Here is a 23,508-nt window from a genome sequence, read left to right as displayed (position 1 = left end):
TCTGAAGGTGTTCCTCGCAGGATTTGCTAAAGACGATGACATCGTCCAAGTAAATTAAACACGAATCCCATTGCAAGCCTGCCAAGACCAGTTCCATTAACCGCTGAAAAGTTGCCGGCGCAGAATGTAAACCCATCGGCAACCGGTTAAATTGGAAGAGACCTTGCGGTGTACGAAAAGCAGTCTTAGGTTTTGATTCGTCATCCAGAGGAAGCTGCCAGAATCCAGATAGTAAATCGAGGGTGGAAAAGAATCGCGCCCCCGCCAAGGCATCGATCGACTCATCCATTCGAGGAAGCGGGTACGCATCTGCCACATAAATTTTGTTCAAACGCCGAAAGTCGACACAAAACCGCAGTGAGCCGTCGTGTTTTTTCACCAAAACGATCGGCGCGCCCCACGGGCTGTTGGAAGGGGAAATGATATCGGCGGCTAGCATGTCATCAACAGCCGATTTGACATGATCCTTTTCGGCGGGACTCAACCGAAAGGGATTTTGGCGGATTGGCGCGCTGTCACCCGTGTCAATATGGTGTCGCAGCAATTTAGTACAACCAATATCAAATTTGTGTTGACTAAAAACGTCAGCAAATTCGCCCAGGAGAACTCGCAGCTGCGCGCGCTGCGAGTCGGACAGGTCCACTGATCCCGCGCAAAGCCATCCAGCCATCCGTCATCACAGTCCGAATGCGGTCGCGACGGAGGATCGGTGGTTACCTGACCCACGAGTGGTTCCTCATAGGGTACCGGCGTTGCGTGTGCAAGCACGGTCCCTTGAGGAACCACGGCCGTTCGCGATCCTACATTAAGGACTGCAATGAAGGGGTACCCATCCCCTCTCACCATGGTCTGAGCCGCTAGCAAATCGGGTCCATTGACCCCGGCTCGAGATGGTCCCAACAAGACCCCCCGATCCGCAACCCCTTCAGCAAACGGCCGACGCAACCTAAGAGGGACGAGCATCTGAGCCCCCGGAGGTACGCGCACAGTTTTTGTCACGAGCGCCTGCACGGTGGCAAACGCCCGACGCTCCGTGGTGGGGGAAGACAAAAATGTAACACGTCGGCCCGATGGGAGCTCGATGCACCCCTGGTCAATCAGGATACGGATGGGCATTTTGGCCAAGAAATCCGTCCCCAACAGGCACGGAACCGCGAGTGAGGAGGAAACCAAAACAGGCCCGGATAATTTAATGTCTCCAATGCAAATTTTGGCGCGGATTTGCCCAATAATGCCCAGCGAGCCCCCGTTAGCAGCATAGCATGGCACGTCAACAGGGAGCAAGGGATGACTTTGAACGGGAAGGATGTTATAAATCAAATCAGATATAATGGTCGCTGATGCCTCTGTGTCAATTAAAATCCGCACCTCTACCCCATCAATATGACCGACCACAACCGATGATCCCGCCGACGCAGCAACGACACGATGGGCGAGCTCCGACCACTGACCCGGTTGGAGCGCTCGCCACATTTCAGAACAATCGCGCGCGACGGACGGCGATTTTCGAGCCCTGTTTAGTTGAGCGCGCGAGTGTGTGTCGGATGTGTGCATGGGCCAAACGTGTGAGGTGCCACGACTCGCCGTATTTCTCTGCTGGAGCTTGGGAGGAGACGGCGTGGCATCCTGACGAGGTGTCGCCCCGCGCTGACGGGGAGCCCGGCATCCTGACGCAACGTGGCCTTGTAGGCCACAGTTGTAGCAGCGTGTGAGCGCCCCAGATGGCCTGGGCTGCTCCTGGCGGCTCGGTCCATTCCGAGCCTGTGGTGCCGCCGATCTCCATTCCCCTCGCCGCTCCACCCCGCAGACCTCCTCCGATGGGAGGGCGGTGGCCGCCATGGCATGGCCGGCCGCCCCCTTGGCCGCCTTTCGACGTAGGGACCGCAAGCCCCGTGGATGTGGCGCGCGACCAGCAGGGACGACATCTCTGCGTCGTCTTGAGCCAGGACGTTGACGTCCAGCTCATCAGCGAGTAGCAGCAGCTTCTCAGCCACCATGGCATCCACTCCTTCCTCGTCCATCCGTGGAAAAGCAGCCTTCGCCAGGGCCAGGAGAGCCGTCCGAAAGGCCAGGGGCGATTCGTTGGCGCCCCGATGCCGATCGTGGAACAGCTGCCTGCAGTCCGAAGGCGGCCCATAGACGGCTGACAGCAGCTGCAGCGCCAGGTGCAGAGTGGCGCGCTTTTCCTTAGGCGCTGAGGTGAGGGTAGCCAGGGCGTCGTTGTCCAGCATCGCCGGCAGCGCGCGTAGAGCCTCGGCGTCCGACCAGTTCGCCATCTCTTGATGAGCGATGAACCGCCTCTTGAAGCCGCCCCAGTCTCCGTCCGCGCCCACGAATTCTTTGAGAGGCGGCAGACGCTGCTGTAACACGACGTCCGTGGCTGCAGATCGCTCTCCGTCGCTCCCAGCAGATGATACAGTGTGGGCGGGCTGCGAGCATGGCATCGCCGGTCGCTCTGATGTTGACGTGCTGGCCGGTGTTGATGATGTCACGGCTTGTGCTTGGCGCTCAGCAGTCACCTGACGCGGGCCGGCCCCGCCCTCTGCTCGCACTGTAGTGATGGCGGGAAATTTAACCGCGAGCCGCGTCGGGGTGGCGGGAAACGTTGCCGCGCGTCGGCTGCTGTCGCCGTCCCGCGCAGCCCCTCCAGCCCCCAGCCGCGTGATCTCCTCCAACGCGGCGGCCGCGGCGTAGAGCAACTCCGCCAGGCGGGAGTGAGCCAGCCGGAGTCCTTCGGCCGACGCATCCCCTCCTTCCTGTCGTAGCAGCGCGGGCGTACTCGGCCCTGGCTGCTCTGATCCGACCCCGGCCATCTCTGGTGGTGATTCGGCCGTGGCGTCTTCTATCTCCGACTCCCTGGTACGTGTCGTCCCTCGTGTGTCCATCGTTGAACGTTTTACTTCTGACGCCAGATGTAGTAAGTATGTAGGAGGCTTGACGACAGGATCGGAGGCACACTTGTTTATTACACCAACTTGTGCATACACAGTAATTACGGGTCACTTGGCTACAGGGATACACAACAGCTAACCCCGCTAACCTGTGCCCAAGTCCTCCACTACGGAGCTAGGGGAGGCTATCTATCCCAGCCCTGGTCAAGCTGGGATCCCGGCACCCTGAGTCTCCAGACCTGCTCGTCGGTCTGGGCTCTCGGGGCCACGCCACCGGCTTGCCCTGGTCGGCCCTTATAAGGACAGCGAGCCAGGGGAGCTCGGGCCTATTCTAGCAGGTCTTCCTTCTTCTCTGGTTAAAGCTGAGCTCCGACCTCGAGCCCTCCGGCTCACCACCTTTTATAGGGCTCGGCCCCCGGGAGGGGCCCGTGGGGGATGCAGGTGCGGACGTCGGTGCGAGCACCTCCCCTGTGTACGGCCGTAACCCCGCCCCTTGTGTTTGTTAGCCATCCGTGGCCATGCACAATTACACCTCAACATCCGTGGCCATGCACAATTACACCTCTACACATATATAGTATAGCGACACACAAAGTTGGGGAAATAAGTCACATCAACATACGATTTGCATTTTCTAAGCTTTTAAATGTGACCGCATCGCAAGATGTTTTACTTGACTGTGAATCGGATACTGTAATTTATGAAAAGATCGATTTATAACTTCGTCCAGGACTTATCACGCCCACTGGTGTGTACAGCTACGCCGCCACGTGGTGCAAGGCGGTACAGACTAATGGCCAATGAGCTTTTGCGCGGGGTGCTAATATTTAGCATATTCATAAAAATCAGATGTCTGAATTTAAATACATAGTATAATGTAAAGCTGTATACAATGTTTTAAAACCACAATTAAGATTGTGTTACATGTAATGTATCCGTTTTTAATTCATCATACGACCCATAGATAACTTTAGGCATCTTCCCATAAGCAATTGCGCGGGATTCTATCAATATGCTGTACTGTACTTATTATCAAACACGTGTAGTGTAAGTAGGATAATTCATGAAAATATAAAACGCTGAGATTTATTATCTTGAATATGAGAATCGATCACAAACATCAGTCTATTCACACACTCACGTGGGTAACACACCACCAGGTGGCGCAAGGCGATATGGCCGTAATGACATAATTCCCATAGGCCATTGCGCGGGATTCTAACAACAACATTCTTTTACATTTTTCATGCAAACAGATTTCCAGTTCCAAAATTTAACGTTATATTATTTACAATGTTTAATTGTTCCGCGCATTGGCTGTATTACATGTGATGATAGCTGTTTTGTGCTAATCATCGTATGTTCCCATAGCGTAGAGATAGTTTATGTGGGTATGTGTACCCCACCACCGACAGCTGTAAGCTATCGCTTCTCGGCCTTTTGGCTAAGATCAAGTGTAGTATCTGTTCTTATCAGTTTAATATCTGATACGTACCACAATGTGGTACCTTATATTAAATTGATTTTTGGGACAGGGAGATGGAATAGGGGCTTGCTCCGTCCACTCCGCGCATCAACCCGGTATTGCATTACCTCCGGGAATGGTGCACCTCCCCGCTTGGGGAGGGAAAATGTTAAACAACGAGAGAATACAGCAGCTTCGTCAATGCATGAGATGTTTACCGAACTTCACATTGTGGCCTCACCCAGGTCTGATTCAAAGCCGATTCCAACCTTCACGAACTCATCAGCGGTCGCCCTCGACCCTCATCTGTGTCATCAAACTCACCGACGTTGTATGTTGAACTTCTTTCGCACCCTACGGAGACAACTCCAATGAACTGCTTGTTTCCATTCTCTCGTTTGTATTGTTTGCCTCCGCTGTTACATAATCTGTGGAATTAGTATCAAGAATTCCTAGTTGATACTAATGGAAGACTCAAAGTTGAATAGATAAATCGATGCACGTCGACATAGACTATATCCATGTGTAGCGTCACAAATGCACATCTTATACCGTCGGTATATACTTACCTGCAGTTGTGGGCACAGGCCCATGTGGGGTGCCACCCTGAGCTGGGGAAGGACAGAGAGAGCCGGACCGTTGAGGGACCGGGGTCTCCCCCCCCCCCCCCCCAGACCCCAGGTGAGGGGTTGGGGGTTCTTCCAGAGCCTCCTGGAAGGTTCCAGAACGGGGACTCGGGGCAGTGCTCTGAAGACGAAGAACAGGAGACCAGCTCGGCTGGGACCCTGGGACCCCGGGTCCCGACGTCCTTGTAAGGGCCGGGTCTAAGCTCAGACCAGTGGTCGGGACCCGTACCTTGGCTGGGTGCCTTCCGGCACATGCAAGTGATTTATGGACCGCCACCCGACTCCCGTCACCGGTTCGACATCTGGAGGAGGGCGGACTCAGAGTCCGCATTGGCGTTTCGTAGTGCGCTGTTGGCCCTGTCGAGGGTTGCCTACCCCCGCATGGACCAGGAGGCCATCAATGCGCTCGTGCTGCAGAAGCTCCTGAGCTTGGCTCGGGAGCTTTGAATCGTGATGCCGGCGGCCGACCACGACGTGTCTTTGGGCTGCCGGGCTTCCTCGCCGCGATAACCTCGGTCCACGGACAAGGGAGCAGCGGTCGCCCTCGACTCCGCGCCAGGGTCGGGCAAGTCACGGCATCTCACGCTCTCGGCCCCCATACACCACGCACCACCACACACACGTACCACCACCTTTCTCAGGACCGTCGGGCGGTGGGGAGCCGGGTAAATTGGATAGCGGTCGGGCGCTGGGACCGGGTCAGTGGTGCCAGTTGGCCCACAGGGTGGTCGCCGCGACTGCAGGTTCCTCCGCTCTCATTGGCTTCATAGAGGGGGTCGAGGTCAGGATGCTGGTCGACACCGGAGCGTCGGCGACCTTCATCTCATCTTCAACATTCTACCCGAGGACTGCCGTTCCCTGCGGCCAGTTGATGTCCCATGTTTCGCCGCTAACGGAGGTTCCTTGGGTATAGTCGGACGGATCGAGGCGCAAATTCGAATTGGCGATGTCAAATTGAACGGGCCCATTCTCGTTTCGTCTACATATATATGAAAGGGATATATAAAAGGGAAATGTGTGATTATGTGTGTCTGTTCAAAATGTTTAGCGTACTTCCCAACATGCAACAAACTTGAAATGTGCCATGTGGGTACTTTCCAGACTATACACCATGAAAAAATTATAAAAAATAAACTTTTTTAGTTTTTTTTGGTGGGGGGGTGGGCGCAATAATGGATATATTCTGCACGCAAGTGAGCTGTGACGTCACATCTCTGTCATGTCACCAAAACCCTCCGCGTAGGCCCTCGCACAAATGCGCGGTTGGGGGGGGGAATAATGGATCTAATAAACTAGGCTACAAACTTTCAATTTGCCATGTGGCGAGCTCCCATACTGTACACAAGATCTAACGTTTAAAAAATATATACTTTTTATTTGGGGGGGGGGGTAGAATGACCATGAAGTGCGTGGCGTCAACCCACATACAGGACTGGCGAGAATCGATATCTGGTGAGCGTTTGTGGTATCGATTACACGGGAATTGGCCAATTCAAAAGAAATCTGCAACCTTCGATTCCTTTGCGCGATTTCAAGAATCGAATCTTGGCGCGCGAGCGTAAGTTTTTATTTCCACCGCGCGATGGGTTTTATTTTAATTAATGAGGTGATGATCAAAGTTTTATTTTCATTTGTATATGTTATGTTTTTAAGTTTTAAGAAGTTTTAAAATTAAAATTTTCCCCGGGCAACGCCGGGTTCTTCCCGCTAGTACCGAATAAATGAAATCAAAACTGAAAAAAAAACATCCTTCGTGAAAAAGAGCAAAGTTTTTGTTTACATTACAATATCATGTTTATGCGTGGAGCCGGGGGCTGATTGGACCCCGGGGTCCCGCCAACACATTCCTGCGGAGGGAGCTGGTAGGAACGTTGGGTTGCTCGGGCAATGGCCAGGGTCAACGGCGGCGTGGTGTATTCCGCAAATATGGCCGACTGTGAGGGCGGGCACAAGCCGGCGTGAGTAGGTTAAACGTTGAGTTTTATAAGGGCACCACGGGGTGACCAGCCCCTCCCCACCCAGCCCCACCCCCCCACCCAGCCCCACCCTCCCCACCCAGCCCCTCCCCACCCAGCCCCTCCCCATCTTCCCCTCCCCACCCAGCCCCACCCTCCCCACCCTCCCCACCCAGCCCCTCCCAAACCCAGCCCCTCCCCACCCTCCCCTCTCCACCCAGCCCCACCCCTCCCATTTTTGGATGCACGACGGACGGACGGACACAATAATCCCCTGTGGGCTGGTGGAACCAGGAGGTTCCTACCAGTATAAGGTTCAATTCATGAAAATATGTAGCGATTAGATGCTTTATGTTGAACATACGAAACTCGTCTGGTCACGTACACGAGTGAACAGAACGCCACCACGTGGCGCAGGGCGATATGACCGGATTTACACGTTTCCCATAATCCATTGCGTGTATCGCCCGGATTGTGACAATGTGTTATGCTTATACATTCTCGATTTATAAATCAGCTTTACATATCATTACAAATATTAGAAGTTACTTACAATGTTTTCATATGTCGGTTATGGTTTTGCTAAATCTGGAATAGCTGTTGTGTGACAATCATAGTTGGAACCCATAGCGTAGAGAGACACTATGTGGGTATGTGTACCCTATCACCGTCAACTTTAAGGTATCGCTTCTCGGCCTTTTGGCTAAGATCAAGTGTAGTATCTGTTCTTATCAGTTTAATATCTGATACGTACCACATTGTGGTACCTTATATTAAATTGATTTTTGGGACAGGGAGATGGAATAGGGGCTTGCTCCGTCCACTCCGCGCATCAACCCGGTATTGCAGTACCTCCGGGAATGGTGCACCTCCCCGCTTGGGGAGGGAAAATGTTAAACAAAGAGAGAGTGCAACAGCGTTTTCATCGCATGAGATGTTTACCTAACTTCACATTGTGACCTCACCCACTTCTAATTCAAAGCCTTCACGAACACATCACCAGGCTGGTTCCATCTGTGTCATGTTGAACTTATTTCGCACCGTACGGAGACAACTCCAATGAACTGCTCGGTTCCATTTTCTCGTTTGTATTGTTTGCCTCCGCTGTTACATAAATAGTTTCAATAATTTCTAGACACGTTGATACCAATGTAAGACTCGAAGTTGAATATATAGATCGCTGCACGTCTACATAGACTATCGCCATGATTACAAGCAAAGATCCCCCATATGGCCTGAACAGACTGCTCGGGCAAGTATGTTCGCGAGTACTTATGAAAGCCCGCACGGCCCACGAGGGGGTGCGTCGCCAGCAACCACGCCGAGCCGCCTTTGTCTCTCTACTGACGCTGTATAGACACCACACCAGATAATACTTTTCTTAGGCTGAGTCGACCTAGGGGAGGCCCAGGACCAGCTCAGATAATCGTCACTGGTGTTGGCCTCAGCGGGAATCGAACTCGGGTGGCCGGCTTTGTAGCGCAGCGCGATCACCGATGCACCACCGCTCCCCCCCACCACGTGGCTGTGAAGCTTGTGGCGGGACCCCGGGGTCCCGAATAAACGGAAGTCAAGATCGCAATTCATTTATTTTTCGCGACTCCGTCCCACCGCGCACATCAACGCCGCGACCCGCCTGGCGCGGATTGTTCTGGTGTCATGTCCAAGTGCAGCAGCAGCGAGGACGAATGCGCAGAAGAGCTGAACAAGCGAATGCACTCCATGCTCGGTTACGGGCAGGATCATAATAAGTCCTCTAGATTTGAAGCTTTCGTGACTGCAAGGATTCATATTTTTAGGTTTTTTCGGTAAAGTCACATAGGTAAAAAAATAAAATTAATAAAAGTCAAATAAAAATAAAATATTTTACTTTTATTTATTTTCTTTTTTTACCTACGTGACTTTACCGAAAAAACCTAATATTTTACTTTTATTAATTAAATTTTTTTACCTACGTGACTTTACCGAAAAAACCTAAGAATATATAATAAGTCTTATCATCCAAAGCTGCTCAAACTGCCTACACGACTTAAGTCTTTTATTTGTCATCACGGGATGCATAATACAGTGAAACTGCTCTTATCTTCATTATTATTTGTGACCCACCAATGTCAGCAGCCAGGATCACCTGCAGATATTTAACAGATGAGATGCGTTGCACCTTCTGTTTGATAATACTTCTCTTGTCCGTATGCACCTGTGCAGATAGTTTTTATTTCGGTTAAGCCATAATCCCCACATACCGCGCGTATCAATACGGATAAGAGGAGCGGCGACCCACTACTCTATAGAGTGACATTGGTATAAACGCTTGTTACAACATGAACAGCGCATTGAACACGCGTACTATTTTATGTTCTGTTGACAAAGTGTGTTCACAAATCCACACTGAGAAACACGATGATTGAAAGAGGGGTGTACATTATTTTTTCGATAGTGTATTTAAATAGAGGTACTGCAGGTAAGTGGTTTTCAGTTTTAAAGGCATAGTTTAACAAGACAACGCTTGCCACCATCCTTCAAACCCTTTGGTGAAAAATAGAAAAGTTGTTGTTTACATTATAACATAATGTTTATGCGAGAGCCGGGGTCCCGCCATAAGGTTCAACCCATCAAAATATGTAGCGATTAGGTGTTTGATGTTGAACATAAGAATCTCGTTGTCTGTTCACGTACACGAGTGATCAGCACGCCACCACGTGGCGCAGGGCGATATGACCATATTGACACTTTTCCCATAATCCATTGCGTCTATTGCCTGTATTATGACAATGTCCTATGCTTATACATGATCGATTTAAAAATCAGCTTTCCATATCATAACAGATATTTTAAGTTATTTACAATGTTTTAATGTGCCGGTTATGGTTCTGCTACATCTGGAAAGCTGTTGTGTGACAATCATGGTTAGAACCCATAGCGTAGAGGGAGACTATGTGGGTATGTGTACCCCACCGCCGGCAGCTTATAGTTATCGCTTCTCGGCCTTTTGGCTAAGATCAAGTGTAGTATCTGTTCTTATCAGTTTAATATCTGATACGTACCACATTGTGGTACCTTATATTAAATTGATTTTTGGGACAGGGAGATGGAATAGGGGCTTGCTCCGTCCACTCCGCGCATTAATCCGGTATTGCAGTACCTCCGGGAATGGTGCACCTCCCCGCTTGGGGAGGGAAAATGTGAAACAAAGAGAGATTTAAGGTTTCATTATACTATGAGGTGTGTACCCAACTTTCTATGATGGTGGGCCTCACGCCGTTCCAACTCAAAGCCCTCCAACCTTCACGAAACACATTACCGGGCTGGTCCGATCTGTGTTATCAAACTCACCAACACTGCATGTTGTATGTTTAACTTCTTTCGCACCTTACAGAGCCAACTCAACTGTTTGCCTCTGCTGTTACATAATCTGTGGAATTAGTATCAAGATCTCCGAGACAAGTTGATATTAATGTCAGACTCGAAGTTGAATAGATAAATCGCAGCACGTCTACATAGACTATAGCCACGGTTACAAGCAAAGATCCCTCGTATAGCCTGAACAGACTGCTCGGGCAAGTATGTTCGCGAGTACTTATGAAAGCCGGCACGGCACACGAGGGGGTGAGTCGTCAGCAACCACGCCGAGCCGCCTTTGTCTCTCTACTGACGCTGTATAGACACCACACCAGATAATACTTTTCTTAGGCTGAGTCGACCTAGGGGAGGCCCAAGACCAGCTCAGATAATCGTCACTGGTGTTGGCCTCAGCGGGAATCGAACTCGGGTGGCCGGCTTTGTAGCGCAGCGCAATCACCGATGCACCACCGCTCCCCCCACGTGGCCGCATGTCGAGACGCTGTGAAGTGTAAATAGAGCAATTGAAGCTTGTGGCGGGACCCCCGGGGTCCCGAATAAACGGAAGTCTAAATCGTAATTCATTTATTTTTCGCGACTCCGTCCCACCGCGCACATAAACGCAAGCGACACACGTGGCGCAGATCGCTCTGGTGTCGTGTCGTGTCCAAGCGCAGCAGCAGCGATGACGAATGCGCAGAAGAGCTGAACAAGCGAATGCACTCCATACTCGGGTACGGGCAGGATCATAATAAGTCTTCTAGATTTGAAGCTTTCGTGACGGCAAGGATTCATATTTTTAGGTAAAAAAATAAAATTACTAAAAGTAAAATAAAAATAAAATATTTTACTTTTATTGATTTTATTTTTTTACCTACGTGACTTTACCGAAAAACCTAATATTTTACTTTTATTAATTACAATTTTTTACCTACGTGACTTTACCGAAAAAACCTAAGAATATATAATAAGTCTTATCATCCAAAGCTGCTCAAACTGCCTACACGACTTAAGTCTTTTATTTGTCATCACGGGATGCATAATACAGTGAAACTGCTCTTATCTTCATTATTATTTGTGACCCACCAATGTCAGCAGCCAGGATCACCTGCAGATATTTAACAGATGAGATGCGTTGCACCTTCTGTTTGATAATACTTCTCTTGTCCGTATGCACCTGTGCAGATAGTTTTTATTTCGGTTAAGCCATAATCCCCACATACCGCGCGTATCAATACGGATAAGAGGAGCGGCGACCCACTACTCTATAGAGTGACATTGGTATAAACGCTTGTTACAACATGAACAGCGCATTGAACACGCGTACTATTTTATGTTCTGTTGACAAAGTGTGTTCACAAATCCACACTGAGAAACACGATGATTGAAAGAGGGGTGTACATTATTTTTTCGATAGTGTATTTAAATAGAGGTACTGCAGGTAAGTGGTTTTCAGTTTTAAAGGCATAGTTTAACAAGACAACGCTTGCCACCATCCTTCAAACCCTTTGGTGAAAAGGAGAAAAGTTGTTGTTTAAATTATAACATAATGTTTATGCGAGAGCCGGGGTCCCGCCACAAGGTTCAATTCATCAAAATATGTAGCGATTAGATGTTTGATGTTGAACATAAGAATCTCGTTGTCTGTTCACGTACACGAGTGATCAGCACGCCACCACGTGGCGCAGGGCGATATGACCGTATTGACACTTTTCCCATAACCCCTTGCGTCTATTGCCCGGATTCTGACAGTGTGCTATGCTTATACATTCCCGATTTAAAAATCATCTTTACATATCATAACAATTATTTTAATTTATTTACAATGTTTTAATGTGCCGGTTATGGTTCTGCTACATCTGGAAAGCTGTTGTGTGACAATCATGGTATGACCCCATAGCGTAGAGAGAGCCTCTATGGATATGTGTATCCCACCACCGACAGCCTATAGTTATCGCTTCTCGGCCTTTTGGCTAAGATCAAGTGTAGTATCTGTTCTTATCAGTTTAATATCTGATACGTACCACATTGTGGTACCTTATATTAAATTGATTTTTGGGACAGGGAGATGGAATAGGGGCTTGCTCCGTCCACTCCGCGCATCAACCCGGTATTGCAGTACCTCCGGGAATGGTGCACCTCCCCGCTTGGGGAGGGAAAATGTTAAACAAAATCAGGAATGCGGTTGAGTACGGTGCAAATTTTTATTCAGGATTAAGTGTCCCCAGTTAATAAACAGCATGGAAGTTGCACAGTGGAACCAGTACCAGGGAGAATCGGTCGCTGATGCCGACATCAGCGACGTGTGTAAGTCTGATCGACAGATGAGAAGTTTCAACGTGACTCCCGAAACGAAGCGATGCAACCCATCATTTCACCCTCCCCACACTCGAGCAGTTCCCATGGTGGAGGTGACATCGCCCAGCGTTAGCGCAATTGTTATTTGTTACAGCGGTTCATTATTCCAATCTGGATTTGAAACCAGGTTCTCAGCTACCCCTCAACCTCGTATAGTGGCGAGATGTTAACTACCCCGCCTGGTATACAAGAGGTCGTGGGCCAGATCCTTATCCTGGCGCCTGTATATTTGGAGTTTGCATGCTCTCCCCGTGGTGGCGTGCATTTATCTCTCCATTTAGAATCAACCCACGTTTTAGAGTATTTAGCTGCATTTCATTTCTACGTGATAAGCCACTTCGTTGAGCTACCATTTATTGCCAGATTAGTTCTGAAAACAGCTATACAGATCAGTGGGCTTAAATTTCGATTTAAAGCTTTCGTGACTGCAGGGATTCATCTTCTTGGTTCTTTCGGTAAAGTCACGTAGAATGGAAATAATAAAAATAAAACATAATAAAATCATTCTCACGACGTTTCGGCCACAACGCAAGCAGCCGTCCTCAGGTGGAGAACAGGTCTGTCGAGAAGACAGAGTCTGAAGTGGGCCTTACCTGCTAAATTAAAATAGAGTTGAGTTTTTAAATCGTTTTCCCGACCACGTCTACAACCCACTGCCACCGTAGCGGCACTCGGGGTAGCGGTAGGGGAAGTCGGGCCTGCATGGCCTCAGCGAGGCGAGCAGCGAGCGGAGCCAAGCGGCGCCCTGCGTGACGACGCGTGGGCCCATGGCCGAGTCTTCGCACAGCGCCAGCAGCGAGTCCACCTGGTGCTGGAGGCCCCGCGGGGAGTGGAACGCGCCGGTGAGCAGCGGGCGCAGCGCCAAGTGGCACACGAGCGCCACGTTCCGAGCCTCCAGCTCGTCCGCGGAGGGGAAGGCGCTGCATGAAGTTGAGGGTGGATGCGACGACGACGATGATGATGATGAAGACGACGACGAAGGGAAGAGGAGGAGATGGCTTCCGTTTTTCCACAACGTGGAGAAGATGTCGTCGCTGAATTCCGTCGCGGTTGCTGTGGGCGGCGCGCTCGCTGGATTTGCACACGGCAGAATAAGCACAGAAAAATGTGAGCCTTGATTCTCATTCAGATGAATTAACTATTAGCTATCGCTTCAAATTTATCAAGATCTGATTAAGTATCCGTTTGTCACTCAGACATTTCCTTCCCCAAGAGTCAATTTGTCAAGATATGAATCGGGTTTTATTAATCGGGTTTCATATCGCATTTTACATTCACAACCACTTCTGTTTCCACGTACTTGTTTCCACGTTATTTTGAGAAAGTATAAAAAAGAAAAAAATATTATGGTGCCATTTAAAATTGTCTAATCAAACAAAGCAGTTTCGTTTTTCCAAACACCCACGGCGCACATGACGGTTTCATTTCCCTTGTGGCCAATCGAGCAAAAGGTTTAAATGCAAACAGTCGGATGACTTTGCTCCCACAGTGAGTAACTTTACTCCAAAGTCAATTGACAAACACCTTCCCTACACAGCTCGGCCACGGCAATGGATCCCAGTGAAACAACGGACTGCACGAGATTATATTTGCTCACTAAGAAAAGCCCAGAGCTGCTCCTCTGTATGTGTCACGTGTTCAGTGTACAAAGCGGTGGGGAGCGGTGGCACTGTGATAGGCGCAGTGCGCTCACAATTTGGCGATCTGAATTCAGAGTTCCCGCCATCGCCGTGATTGGTGGGTGGCATCGTTTTGGGAGGTGCTCTCAATTGGAAAGTTGCGAGTTGAAATCCCGGTTGGGGAATTTGACTCAGTCCATCATCCTTCTTGGGGTCGATAAAATAGATATCACTCTTTGGGGAAGTCAACAGTGGTCCGATGGAATATTCCTTCATTTGAACGTGGAATATCCACCACTGGCTCGCTCTCAACAGGATATGAGCAGCACTGCAATGCTCAATTAAGCAGGGAAAAAAACACTTTGACTTGAAGACGCATCATCTATAACTCGCAAATATTGAAGAAAATCGATTCTCGCGTGTGCCAGCCACACCAGACCACCAGCCACACAAGGCACAACGCCGGCGTACGCTGCTTCTGGTCGAAGACTCCGACGACGCTGGCGTCCGCAATGCGGAGCTGCCCGTCGCAGCGCACTCCAAACACCGCCCCATGCATCTCGGTGAAGTAGAGGAGGTAGCCAAAGTCATTGGAGGTCATGCCGGCCGTGATGGTCAGAGCCTAGGAGAGTCAATGATTATTGAGGTTAGGACATCCAACTTAAACGATCAACTCATTGTGAAGTTATTATGGATGAACTGATTTATTTACGCCTACGCACTTTTTCAGTAGGGTCCTGCTGCGTTCGATTATTTGACCAATTCCATCGAACGACTGGTTTGGCGTAATGTAGGAGGTAAAAAAACCCAAGTCCCCACATTTGCTGTACTGCCATCTGCATTCCACGTGCTGCAGGCATTTTTAAATTTTGTGTTGGCGGGGGGCACGCACCTGGTAGGCGAGGTCGGCGCTGCGTTCCGCGTCGGCACCGACGAACTCGGCGAGCGGCACCGTGCCCACCGACACGGCCAGCCGCCCGCACGCACCGAAGTACCGGGCGAAGGGCCACCCCTCCTGCATCGGAAAAATCTTGGGAGGACAAAAAGAAACACGAGCGCATCAGTGGGGGGGGGGGGGGGGGGGGGGGGGGGGGGGTGTGCTTCCGATTGAATTCGGATCGATTCTAATTGTTGATTTTTTTTTTGGACGATCATGCCTCGGTACGACATGTTGGTGATCAGATTTATTCCACCAGAAATTGTCACGCAACGTCGCTTTGGGTGAGCTCCGTGTGCGTTGTTTGTATTCGCCGCAACGTGGCGCGTGCCTTTCTTGCACTCGTTCGTAAAGTCTCCTGCACAGTATCCATGCCGTGGCGGCGCGACCCACTGGGTATGATGGGGGAGGGGGGGGGCAGCAATGGATTTTGAGCAAACGCCAGGCCCGTTACCTGCTGCAGCACTAGCTGGGGGCTGGCGGCGAGCGTGAAGAGCAGCCGCAGTCTGTCGCGCTCGTCCAGGTGGTGCATGAACACGCTGCCCCCGTCGCTCGCCTCCGCGAAGCGACGCACGATGCGGTCCAGCAGCCTCTGGGAGGGACAGGCCAGCAGTGGAGAGCGCAGGCCCTGGGGGTGGTAGCAGCAGCACCAGCAGCAGCGGCAGCAGCAGTAGCAGCAGCGGGGGCAACAGCAGCGGCAGCAGCAGCAGCGGCAGCAGGGGCAGCATCAGCAGCAGGGGCAGCAGTAGCAGCAGTAGCAGCAGCAGCAGGGGCAGCAGTAGCAGGGGCAGCAGTAGCAGGGGCAGCAGCAGCAGGGGCAGCAGTAGCAGCAGCATTAGCAGCAGCAACAGCAGTAGCAGCAGTAGCAGCAGCAGGGGCAGCAGTAGCAGCAGCAGTAGCAGCAGCAACAGCAGCAGTAGCAGCAGCAGGGGCAGCAGTAGCAGCAGTAGCAGCAGTAGCAGGGGCAGCAGTAGCAGCGGCAGGGGCAACGGCCTCGCAATTGAGTTTCCAGTGAGGACTTGGCGTGTCCTAGATGCAACCGCTCGCTGAAATAATCCCCACTCTGTTCTCTGTGGAGCAGCAGGTGGACTAATCGCCATCCGTTTCCATCTGCACGGCAGTTATAACAACACAAGTGTATACATGTTGAACCGTTACGTAGCCGAACGTGCTCATCGGCAGGCCCTGCGTGGTGGGGTAAAGTGTGTGTACCCCTGCCTCTTCCAAGACGGCTGGCCAGCGTGGAAGAGTAGGCCAAACACCCTTTAGATGTGCTCCCTCTAGAGCTCCCGATTGCAAACAAGTGTCGCGTATAGTCAGCTGTTATTTGTAAGTGCTAATTGCATTTATACATTTTGGACCAATTTATGACCATTAAAGCTTTCATACATTGAACACCACTGAGTTGAACATGTAACGTGTTTTTAAATAATCTTGATCATGTTAAATTCGGTCAATACATTGGCCCGTATCGATAATATTGATGTCGACGTGCCGACGATGTTGTCGGGCGGGGGAGGATTCGCGGCACGCATTGTGGCGTCTTACAACCTACCACGTGGCCAAACCCAACAACGAAAACGGATCGTTGAACTCACTGCGAAAACACACGATTCAAATGACCGACGATGTCCGACGATGATGGATGACGACGCCGAGCGATACTCGCCCACAATCGTTCGCGTAAAACTCCACCTGCACCAAGTCGACCGTCAGCCGATTGGCTCGCGCCCATCGCCGCAAGCGAGGCGAGCGCCGCCGAGCGGAGTCGCAGAACCCCGTGTCGTTGCGTCGGGCGCACAAAGCCACCTCCAGGGCGTCCGCCACCGACCGCTCCAGAGGTCTCACTGCCTCCACCGCGCGCCAGGGCTCGGCCTCGTTGCGGTGACGGCCTCGGTAGCGCGTGCGGTCACCGGGCGTGCCCCTCGACCTCCCGCCGCCGTAGCCACTCGGTTGTGCGGGTGACCACTCCTCGATTCTAGGGCGCGCGCGTGTGGGCAGGCGAGCCGATGAGCATCGTGCCACGGCTGGGCGCGCGGTGTCTGAGCACGGGTGGAGGGGTAAGGTTACATCAGGGATGTTTATTGACCCCTTTTTTTTGCTTCGTGTTGCTTTCGAGCAAGACGGCTCGGCGGCAGGGACGTCGGCGAGTAATTTAGAAGGTTGCGAGTTCAAATCCTGGTTGCGGGGTTGACTCGGCTCATCCCCTTTTCGGCGGTCGATAAAATAGGTACCACTCTGTGGGGGAAGTCAACGGTGGTTGTCCCATGGATAGACTCGCCCCCGTCGTAGGAAGGAACGCGGAATTTCCACCACTAACTCAATGCCGAAAACAGGAGAGACTGAACACCAATGCCTCGATGGTGATTCCAAGCGGCAAATCGCCGTGAGTGGCATGGCGCGTGGAGGAGGCTTCTCAAGCCACGGCGCTTCGTGTTCCTGCTCGCGACTGCGTGCGGGTGCGGTGGTCATGGCAGGAGGCTCACACGACGTCGCCGCTGAGGATCTGGGGGCAGAGCGAGGTGCCCAGGCACAGGTCGCACTTGTCCACCTCGAAGAAGCCTGCCAGGGCCGGGCTCGTCCCCGTGGGCTCCGCGCGGACACCCAGGGTGGCGACGGCGGAGGCGACCGCGAGAAGCCACGCGCACGGTGGCCCCGCGCCGTGGTCACCCCTCAGCCGCGCCATCGTCACCGCCATCGCCATCATCGTCGTCGTCATCATCATCATCATCATCCTCGGCATTGTCGTCATCGCTGTGGAGTTGAGGCCAAAGCGACGCAAGAAAGCAGCAGTAAAAAAAATGTGTGTGACCCCCCCCCCGCCTCCGTCATCATTGCCACTCAGACCACCGGGCGAATTTCGTTGCTGGGTGCGCCCAGATCACTTTGCCCCCAAAGTTCAGTCTCTTCCGCGGTACCGGACTGTGTATCACTGCTCTGGTGCCCCCCCCCCCGACACAATGGGCTCGACTGCCCCCCCCCCCCACGTCCCCCTGCTCCCATCCGAGGGCAGCTGGAGCCGGGTCTGATTTTTCCCATCCCTCGACATCCGTGTCTGTGACCAGGCTGAGGTGCGGGCCGTGAGGCACGTGAGCAGGGCAGGCACGGGGCACGAGTTGCAGCTGTAGCTGCTACAGCTGTAGCAGCCGCATCTGTAGCAGCTACAGCTGTAGCAGCCACATCTGTAGCAGCTGCAGCTGTAGCAGCTACATCTGTAGCAGCTACATCTGTAGCAGTTGCAGCTGCAGCAGCTACAGCTGTAGCAGCCACATCTGTAGCAGCTGCAGCTGTAGCTGCTTCAGCTGTAGCAGCCACAGCAGCCACATCTGTAGCAGCTGTAGCAGCTGCAGCTGTAGATGCAGTTGTAGCAGCTGCAGCTGTAGCAGCTGTAGCAGCTGTAGCTGTGCGTGCGCTTAACGCGTGACCCCGCACTCCGGTACCCTCACCGGAGAGGTGCAAGCGCGATCGCAATCGGTGCGATTCGCCCGCGCTGCGCTGTCACGCCGATTTTGGACATCCTGCACGCCAGATCTCGGTGGATATTTAAACCTTGTTTTGTGTGTACGTTACTGTACGTTGGACTTCTTTCGCGCCGTACGTAGCCAACCGTGTTATTATCGGAGGTGCGTTTTCGCGACCCAATGCACGTCAGCTGGTTGAATTGCAAGTGCTTTCTCCGAACGATGCGACGTTAATGTGGCGCGCGACTTTGTGTAGAACGACTTCTTTTGCTTTGAATGTGACCCCCTGCTTCCATGCCGTGTTGAGTGAGCTCCGGGCTGGGTCACCACCACCGCTACCACCACCACCACCGCCACCGTCACCACCACCGTCACCACCGCCACCACCACCACCACCGTCACCACCGCCACCACCGCCACCACCACCACCGTCACCATCACCACCACCACCACCGTCACCACCGTCACCACCGCCACCGCCACCACCGCCACCACCGCCACCACCGCCACCACCACCGCCACCACCACCACCACCGCCACCACCGCCACCGCCGCCACCGCCACCGCCGCCACCGCCACCACCGCCACCACCACCACCGTCACCACCGCCACCACCACCACCGCCACCGCCGCCACCGCCACCACCGCCACCACCACCACCACCGCCACCACCACCGCCACCGCCGCCACCACCACCGCCACCACCACCACCACCACAGCACGCGGGGGCTGCGAGCCCACGTGGGTGGCGCAGAGTTCATCGCGGGAACATTTCTATCGGGCGCCTCTCCTACACTCGCATGTCCTCGTGCTCTCCGCTGTCACTCACCAACGCGGTGAAGTATGGTCAACGAACCCCAGAGGAACCCGCACAGCCGCGGCAAGGCCCTTGACAGTGGGTTGACGAATGTCAGTGCGTGTGTGTGTGCAAAATGTACGGAGGGCTCGTACAGACACACTCTCGTATTTGGATTGATTAGGCGTCGGTGGCGGTAAGAAAGTGCAAATAAGGTCGCATATCGAGGACTGCCAAGACCTTGATTTATCTTTCATGTGAAAACTAAAGCTGCAACGTAGAACAACGAAACCAAGGATTTGCCAGATTTCAAGGGGGGTTACGGGGAAAACGTCGGCGAATGCTAATTCCACTCTGGAGATTTAACTCGCGTGGAATTGTCGCGGCGCGTGTTGTTGGCAGTGCTGCTCTGGTCTCCGTGAACCTCGCTGTTTAATCTGCTTTGCTTGGCTCGCTCGCTCGCCGGGCCCACGAGGGAGACATTCGCTCACTTCCCTCCTGCGTCTCCGGGGGGTGCAGGGTCTGGGTTGTCGTGTCTGGGCTGCGACCCGTGAGCGCTCCGTTTCCCGCCCGCGTCGGCGGCCGTCTGCCCGTGACGGAGGGGGCCGACAAATCGCTGCGTCCGTGATGTGACAGGCGACCCGATGGGGCGCCACGGTGGCGAAGATGTTAACTACCTCGCCTGGTATACAGGAGGTCGTGGGTTCTATCGTGGGTTCTATCCTTAACCTGACGCCTGCTGTTTATTTGGAGTTTTCCCGTGTCTTTCCCCGTGTCTTTCGCCGTGGTTGCGTGGATTTTTTAAATCCGTATTCCCCGGTTTTCCTCTCCACATTTTAGAATCAGCATGCGTTTTAGAGTGTTTTGGCTGCTGTATATATGTCCACGTGATAAGCCGCTTCGTTGAGCTGTCATTTGTGGCCAGGTCGCTTCTGAAAGGGCTACATAGCTCAGTGGGCCTTACCTGGTAAAATGGAAATAGTACGAAAAAAAATTCTAGTTACATTTTTTTTTAATAGTTTAGTTTATTTTCTCCAGCCGGTATCACTGCTTCACTCGGTGCCCTTCTAAGGCCTTTGCCACTGCGTCGCTGCCCCTGCTGCATCAAGTGGCTCAGCGGTGGAGCGAGCGGCTCGCAGATAGGAAGGTCACGGAGGTCAAAATCCTCCTCCTCCTCCTCTGCGGTCGATACACAAAAAAAATCGGTGCCGCTAAGTGGGGAAATCAAAGTGGTTCTCATGGGGGAGAGACTCGCCTCTGCCATAGGAATGTGGAATTTCCACCACTATCTCGGGGCTATACACAGGAGATGAGCGCCGCATCGAGCCGCATTCGAGCAGCAGGGAATGGTTTTACATTTTAAATTCGTATCAATAAATAAATAAGCTTGGGGAAAACCTATTTGGGACTTGCAACTCTCAACGCTTGTCCGACTTCCCCGGCTCGTAATTCCTTCCACATTCGTGTTCGTCGCCCAAGTCCCGGAGCTCGATCTCCGCGGTCACCGTCCCGTCGTGTCGCGTGGCTTTCACTCCCAAACCGGTGTCTTGAATTCACTGCAGACGGACGTGTACACGCTTCAACCGATGCTTAGTTCCTCACAAACCATTCTCCAGATAGCCGAGTAAATCACGAGCGTGGCACGTGGCTAGCAGCGAGGGGGTATACTGGATGTGGCGTGCCGAGAAATACTTCTCAGGATGGAGAACCTGGCCGAAATTAAGTCCTGAGTATAGAACACCTGTGACACGTGTTGTTTAAAAAAAAACATATCAGTGCGCGTTAACTGCTATGCCGTATGGAACAGAACCGTGGACATTGTTCAAAAGCCGCAAAAAATGCGCAAAGACATTTGGAGAGCAAGTGCACTCGGAGGAGAGTTATCACGCGGATTTAGAGGACGTATGCACGTTCGCGACGTGACGTTGACGGTAACGTCAAAGTGAATGGGAGTGACCAGCACCTGTCACTCGCAGTCAATGGGGGGGGGGGGGGGGGCACGTCGGAAAGGCTTTCCCACCGTGGAGATGGATCCGTCGGCTGGTGGTGGAGGAGCTAGACGGGTGGTTGCATCGCAGGGCCAGAAGCGATGGAGATGACTTCATGGGCGGGTTCATCCAGCAGTGCATTAGGTTACAGCTTCTCATTTTTTCGTACGGACGCTGATTGATGTCGGTGCAGAGCAGCAACAACAACTACAATCTCACACTCACGTGGTCAAGCCAAGATAACCACGTCAGGTAGCAGCGGAGTGTATCGCTGTGATGTCTCATTCTGTTCTAGATTTGAAGCTTTCGTGACTGCAATGATTCATACTCCTGGCTTTTTCAGTAAAGTCACGTAGGTAAAAAAATGAAATTAAAATTAATAAAATAAAAAAATCACGACGTTTCGGAGGCAACACAAGTCTCCGTCATCAGGTGGGACCGTCACAGCCAGATTTGCTCACTTGATACAGCAAATCTAGCTGTGACGATCCCACCTGATGACGGAGACTTGTGTTGCCTCCGAAACGTCGTGATTTTTATTATTTATTCATTTTAATTTCATTTTTTTACCTACGTGACTTTACCGAAAAAACTAAGAGTATGTCTCATTCTGGCCACAGCTGACGATGGTGATGTAAGCTATGTGGTCGTCGGTCATGTTTACTGCCTACTCCAGCCTTCTACCGTCACCCCAGTGACTGTCATCAGCCACTGTCCCTCCACTGCTGGATGAAGGCCTCCCCACACAAGATACCGTAACATGCAGTAAATATACGCAGTCGACAACCGTGAAAGCAGGCCTCGCACTCGTGTGCCCTGCCTGCACCCGCCAGGCGTGGCATCGGCTGCCCACCTGTCGGGCACAAGTCGTTCGTCACTTGGTGGTCCTCCCTGCCGCGCAGCGGTGGCACCTTCTCGGTCAAGAGAATGAAGACGCCAACTCGGCCTCCGGTTTAGTTTAGTTTTTTTGTTTGATTGCCGTCGGTGGTCATCCGTCGCGCACGCAACCTTGGCGCAAGGTTTAAGCAACGCTCCCCTAACTTCCCCCATTGCAGTCACGGTCCCCAAGGGCTGCGGCGAGCAAGGGGCTTTTAGTGCGGCCTCGTCGAAAGCGCAAAAGTCCGGTCGCTTACCAGGCAACGGCCTCCTCCCAGAGGGTCTCAACAAGTGCAGCTCCTCTTCTCGAGCCACGCGCACGAACAAAACAAAGTCATTGCGACAACGACAACAACGACGACAATTTAGTTTTTACTTTCCTCCACCTTCAGAACCTTGTCTTTTGCCACGGCAGCAGCGGAATATTTTTTTTTCGCGCTATTTAATGAAAACCAAAAGTAAAGAAATGTTTTGCCGTGAAACCTGTCGGCTGGATTAAACGACAGAAGAAAGAAAAATGAATGCAGCCGGCTCGGGATTAATTCCAGGAGCCTGGCAATTTTGGCTTTCGTGGTTGGCGGTGAGCGGCTGGGTGCCTGCTAGAGGACGGAGCCGGTAGGTTTTGTGTCACCCAACGCTCGCGCCTTGCCAGGGACCGGATGGGAACAGCGTCTGGCCCCACAGATAAAGCACCGATCCCAGTCTGCAGTTTCCTTGTCAGCGGATTTGGGCAGGATGTTGTTGCAACTCTTTTATCCTAGCAAGGCAGGAAAGCTTGTGCGAAGGGGTATATATTGTTTTGCTCTTTCCCCGTGAACACAATCCGTTAGCTCTCAATATGATGTTAAACTTTAGAATAAATATTTGTCTTGGCGGCGTTAATTATTGGGGAATTGTTCGGCGTGTTTGTGCACATTGTGTTTGTAACATTCAAGGGTTTAAACAAATATCCCTGCTCAATTCATTACTCCTGAGTGCAATAAATGAATACATTTATGAATGGCAAAAGGTTACAATGACTGACTTGGATGGCATGGATTAGATTTGTAGATAAAAAAATGGATTTATGCACTAAGGTGAATCAAGATGTAATTGGCAATACATTTGAAATAACCCTACACCTTGAAGATATTCCATTTGAAAGAAAGAGCGCGAACCTTCTGACTTTTGAACCTTTATTTTCCAGTTGCAAGATTA

The 23,508-nt window shown here is 51.9% G+C and overlaps 1 protein-coding gene and 4 non-coding genes across 5 annotated transcripts; 4 read left to right on the top strand and 1 right to left on the bottom strand.

The window, feature by feature from the left end:
- Window positions 1–4,315: 4,315 nt before the first annotated feature.
- Window positions 4,316–4,506, top strand: LOC133354017 (U2 spliceosomal RNA). Its single transcript, XR_009756524.1, has one exon. It is a non-coding gene; the product is annotated as a U2 spliceosomal RNA (small nuclear RNA).
- A 3,114-nt stretch (window positions 4,507–7,620) lies between these two features.
- Window positions 7,621–7,811, top strand: LOC133354014 (U2 spliceosomal RNA). Its single transcript, XR_009756521.1, has one exon. It is a non-coding gene; the product is annotated as a U2 spliceosomal RNA (small nuclear RNA).
- Window positions 7,812–9,910: 2,099 nt separating this feature from the next.
- Window positions 9,911–10,101, top strand: LOC133354021 (U2 spliceosomal RNA). Its single transcript, XR_009756528.1, has one exon. It is a non-coding gene; the product is annotated as a U2 spliceosomal RNA (small nuclear RNA).
- Window positions 10,102–12,229: 2,128 nt separating this feature from the next.
- On the top strand, window positions 12,230–12,420 carry LOC133354013 (U2 spliceosomal RNA). Its single transcript, XR_009756520.1, has one exon. It is a non-coding gene; the product is annotated as a U2 spliceosomal RNA (small nuclear RNA).
- Window positions 12,421–12,455: 35 nt separating this feature from the next.
- On the bottom strand, window positions 12,456–22,946 carry LOC133353948 (divergent protein kinase domain 2B-like). Its single transcript, XM_061570477.1, has 7 exons — window positions 22,569–22,946; window positions 17,677–17,944; window positions 16,886–17,168; window positions 15,645–15,818; window positions 15,146–15,283; window positions 14,725–14,875; window positions 12,456–13,705 (listed from the first exon to the last, which is right to left on the bottom strand). The coding sequence occupies exons 2-7, from the start codon at window positions 17,940–17,942 to the stop codon at window positions 13,278–13,280; spliced, it is 1,440 nt and encodes a 479-aa protein (XP_061426461.1). The 5' UTR covers window positions 17,943–17,944; window positions 22,569–22,946; the 3' UTR covers window positions 12,456–13,277.
- Window positions 22,947–23,508: the final 562 nt, after the last annotated feature.

Source organism: Lethenteron reissneri, chromosome 45 (assembly GCF_015708825.2).
Source record: "Lethenteron reissneri isolate LAM-NWPU_2019-01 chromosome 45, ASM1570882v1, whole genome shotgun sequence".
Classification (NCBI taxonomy): Eukaryota; Metazoa; Chordata; class Hyperoartia; order Petromyzontiformes; family Petromyzontidae; genus Lethenteron; species Lethenteron reissneri.
Note: the sequence above shows the minus strand (reverse complement) of the source record. Positions and strands in the feature narration are given on the sequence as shown.